Consider the following 3,598-nt stretch of genomic DNA (forward strand, 5'->3'; position numbering starts at 1 on the left):
GTGCTTGGCTTTGGCCTCCAACATTAAATCACCATGTATTTTATCGCCATAGTGTTGCCCAATTTTTTCAGTTGTGTATGCACCTGGGGAAGACATTTTGAATACTCATGATGATGATGATGGAAAATGTATGATTGAAGCATTTTCTACAAATAAAATCATATACTATAGATTTGGGAAACAAGATATAGAAGTGCCCATATCATGTAGGAGGATTGTTCTGTCATAGAGAAAGTATGTTCTAAATCTTTCAGATGAGACTAATGGATCGAATATGTTGATACACCTATGGATCTTGACAGCAAACTACTGCTGGATGTGGGTGATTCGTAGGCTAACCCTAGAAAAACAAAAGCCTTGTTAAAAAGTTTACCCATCACACAGCCATTCAACTATATATATCTTTTACAACAAGTGTTGTAAGCCAATTTCTTGCCTCACCCACAACATGTTATTGGGGTCTCATCATTCATGTCTTGTGGTACCTCAAAGGTGCACATGGGAGAGGTCTCTTTCATCAGGATTGTCGTCATGCTCATATTCAAAGATAAATATAAATATATATATATATATATATACATATATATATATATATATGCACAAATTGGGCTAGATCATCCTTCAATAGAAGATCCACAATGACCTAGGTACTTGTTGGTAGTGATCTGGTATAGAAGAGTAAGCAACAAACTGTAGTGGCCTTGTTTAGTGCTGAACTCGAGTATCGCCATGGCTCACAGCATATGTGTAATGGATTGGGTACACAAGGAGCTTGTTGGAAGAATTTGATTTTCCAGTGTCTCAACCTATGGAGTTGATGTGCAACAATCAAGCTACTATCCATATTGCCTCCAATCAAATCTTCCATCAAAGGACAAGGCATATAGAAGTTGACACTTGACTGTCATTTTGTTCAAGAGAAACGTGTGTAGAAGTTCATTACAACTACTCATGTGAAATTTGAATACTAACTTGCTAATATATTCACTAGAGCTTTCAGGAGGTTCTCGGGTCAAATTCATTTGTAACAAGCTCTAGCTTGAGAGGGAATGTTATCATTTCTCTATTATTTATTTAGTATTACAATTGTATATTAGTGAGCACGAGTTAGTAAAAGGTATTATTGTCATTGTTAGATACATATTATGAATAGTGAGAGACCTATTGTTGTGATTATCTTTTCCAATTTACTAAACATTCTTAACAAGAAGTTCATTAAATTAAAACTCAAATCACTAGATTTAGTGTTTCGTAACAAAAATGTACCAAATTTTGGACCACTCGTACCAACTTGTGGTTTGCTGGGTGTTTACGTTGTCTAGTACCTATGATCTAGATTGCCTTCTTGTCCACCACAAATCATCATTTCCAAAAGTGCTTGGGCAGTTTTATCCTTCACTAGCTTCATAATCGAGAGAAACAAGATTAGCCAAGATGCCATCCCCAAATGTACAACTCTTTCAATCCTTACCATTAACATTGTTGAACATTAGTTGGATATAAAATTGAGGTTGATATGCTATGCACAAGATTTCTTAGAGATCTCCTTTGGTACACACTTTTATTAAAAAAAAATATTCAAGGAAAGGTGGTTTGCAATGCCGAGCCATTAACTACAAGCTAGAGGTCCAAAGATGAATCAACTGACGAGCTCCAACCAGGAACGAAACAATATCATATGCATATGTTAGACATTAAAGTGGAGCATTGCATGCCTCAAAAGCTCAAATCTACACATGTCTATATGCCTGTTAGGGGTGAAAATGGATCTATGTAGATCCAAGAATTGTGTTGGTAGATCCAAGAATAGTGTTGCTTCCAAGATCTAACAAGCCCTTCATAGGGTCAGTTCCAAGTTCTAGGACTCTAACTCACCTGGAACCAACCCTATAATGATCTGGCCTCCATCAAGGCTGGCTGTGATAACCAACCTTGTATCGACCTGCTCAGAACCAACCCATAGAAGACCCAATGTTCTCCTTTTCAAACAGTATTTTGATCTGTAATAAAATAATTAGGGTCAAGGATGTTTAAACCAGTGGCAATGAGTACACCTTCTCTTCAAAATATTATTTATAAATAAAATACAAATTCCAATACAAGTTCTTGACAAGCTCCAACACAAGGCCAACTTGATTTCACAAGTTTAGGGTAGAACCAGAACTGACCTGGAATCCAGAAGGTTGATTTGGTTCCAGGTTTCACCTTTCACAAGACGGGTAAAAAGAGACAAATTTAGCCAACATTCTGCAATCCGCAAGACTACCATAAATGGAGATGTGGGAATGGAGAAAGGCAGATTTCCTTTTCATCAAAGATTTACATCAGTTGAAAAAAGCTAGAACAAGACCAAACCAGCCACTCTCTCAAAAACTTTCGCTCACTCGCTCCAATATTTCTCATCACCATCTTTATTATCCTCCTTCTCATCATCCGAGCCCTCGACCAAGCTCATCTTGAACCTCTTCACATCCTCGACGGCAGCACTCCGGAACAGCCCCAGATCAACTGCACCAGAAACCATGTGGTATCCACGCGTCCGGAGATCGTCGGGGCTGTCGTGGGGCATGGCAAACCCAGCCAGGTAGGCCCCACCAGCTCGACCCGCTTTCGTCCCCAACACGGCCTTCTCAGCCATCTTCATCATCTCCCTCACTTTCTTGTTCCCCGGGTCCCACAAGTACCCCATGCTCGCGCTCAGATCCGTCGGCCCCATTTGAATACAGTCCACCCCATCTACGGCGGCGATGTCCTCGATCTTCCTCACGCACTCTTCCGATTCCACCTGGCACATGATCAGCAACTCGTCCTCGTAATTGCTCAGGTACCCGGCGTCGATGCCGTAATCCGACGCCCTAACGACGGAGTGGGCCGATCCGCGGACTCCGGCAGGCGGAAACCGGCAGTACGAGACGGCCTTTTTGGCGGATTTGGGGCCGTCGATCATGGGGAACATGATGCCCTGGGGGCCCAGATCTAGGGCCTTCTTGGCCCAGGCGGGGCAACTCTCCGGCAGCCGAAGAATGGCGGGGGTACGGGCGGCGGCGAGGGCATGGAGGCAGGGAAGGGCGTCGGAGATGCCGCCGTGACCGTGCTCCATGTCGACGACGACGAAGTCGTAGCCGGCGAGGCCAGCGATCTCGGCCAGGGTGGGGGAGAAGCTAAGGAGGAAGAGGCCGTAGAGCGTCTCGCCATTGCGAAGGCGGGATTTGAGGGTTTGGGGATTGGTAGTGGTAGGGGCGGTGGTTGGGGACGCGGATAGGTTGTCGGAGGCGGCGACGGTGTGGGAGGACCTCAGGGGAGAGAAGATTGGGAGGGACGGGTTTAGGGTTTTGAGGGATAGGCATGATTTTGAGGGGGAGAAGGTGGTGGATGCAGAGGAGGGATGGTGTAGGGTTTTAAAGAGATTGAAGCGAGAGGGAGACTTTCTGAGGGTTGAAAGAGACGAAGTAGGGCAGCTGAGGGACGCCATGGCCAGCGCCTGTATTTGGTTCTTCGACTTTGATCCAGCTTTTACGTAAGAAGCAGACTAACACGTGAGAGGCACGTGAAAGGATACATGCCCTGGAGACTCCAGTCCAGTTGGGAGCTAGTGGTT

At 44.4% G+C, this 3,598-nt stretch overlaps 1 protein-coding gene across 1 annotated transcript; it reads right to left on the bottom strand.

Annotated features, from left to right (window-relative positions):
- Positions 1-2,055: 2,055 nt before the first annotated feature.
- On the bottom strand, positions 2,056-3,598 carry LOC131163723 (uncharacterized). The gene has a single exon (XM_058120425.1). It carries the CDS (start codon positions 3,470-3,472, stop codon positions 2,381-2,383), a length of 1,092 nt encoding a protein of 363 aa, XP_057976408.1. The 5' UTR covers positions 3,473-3,598; the 3' UTR covers positions 2,056-2,380.

This window comes from Malania oleifera, chromosome 9 (assembly GCF_029873635.1).
Source record: "Malania oleifera isolate guangnan ecotype guangnan chromosome 9, ASM2987363v1, whole genome shotgun sequence".
Classification (NCBI taxonomy): Eukaryota; Viridiplantae; Streptophyta; class Magnoliopsida; order Santalales; family Ximeniaceae; genus Malania; species Malania oleifera.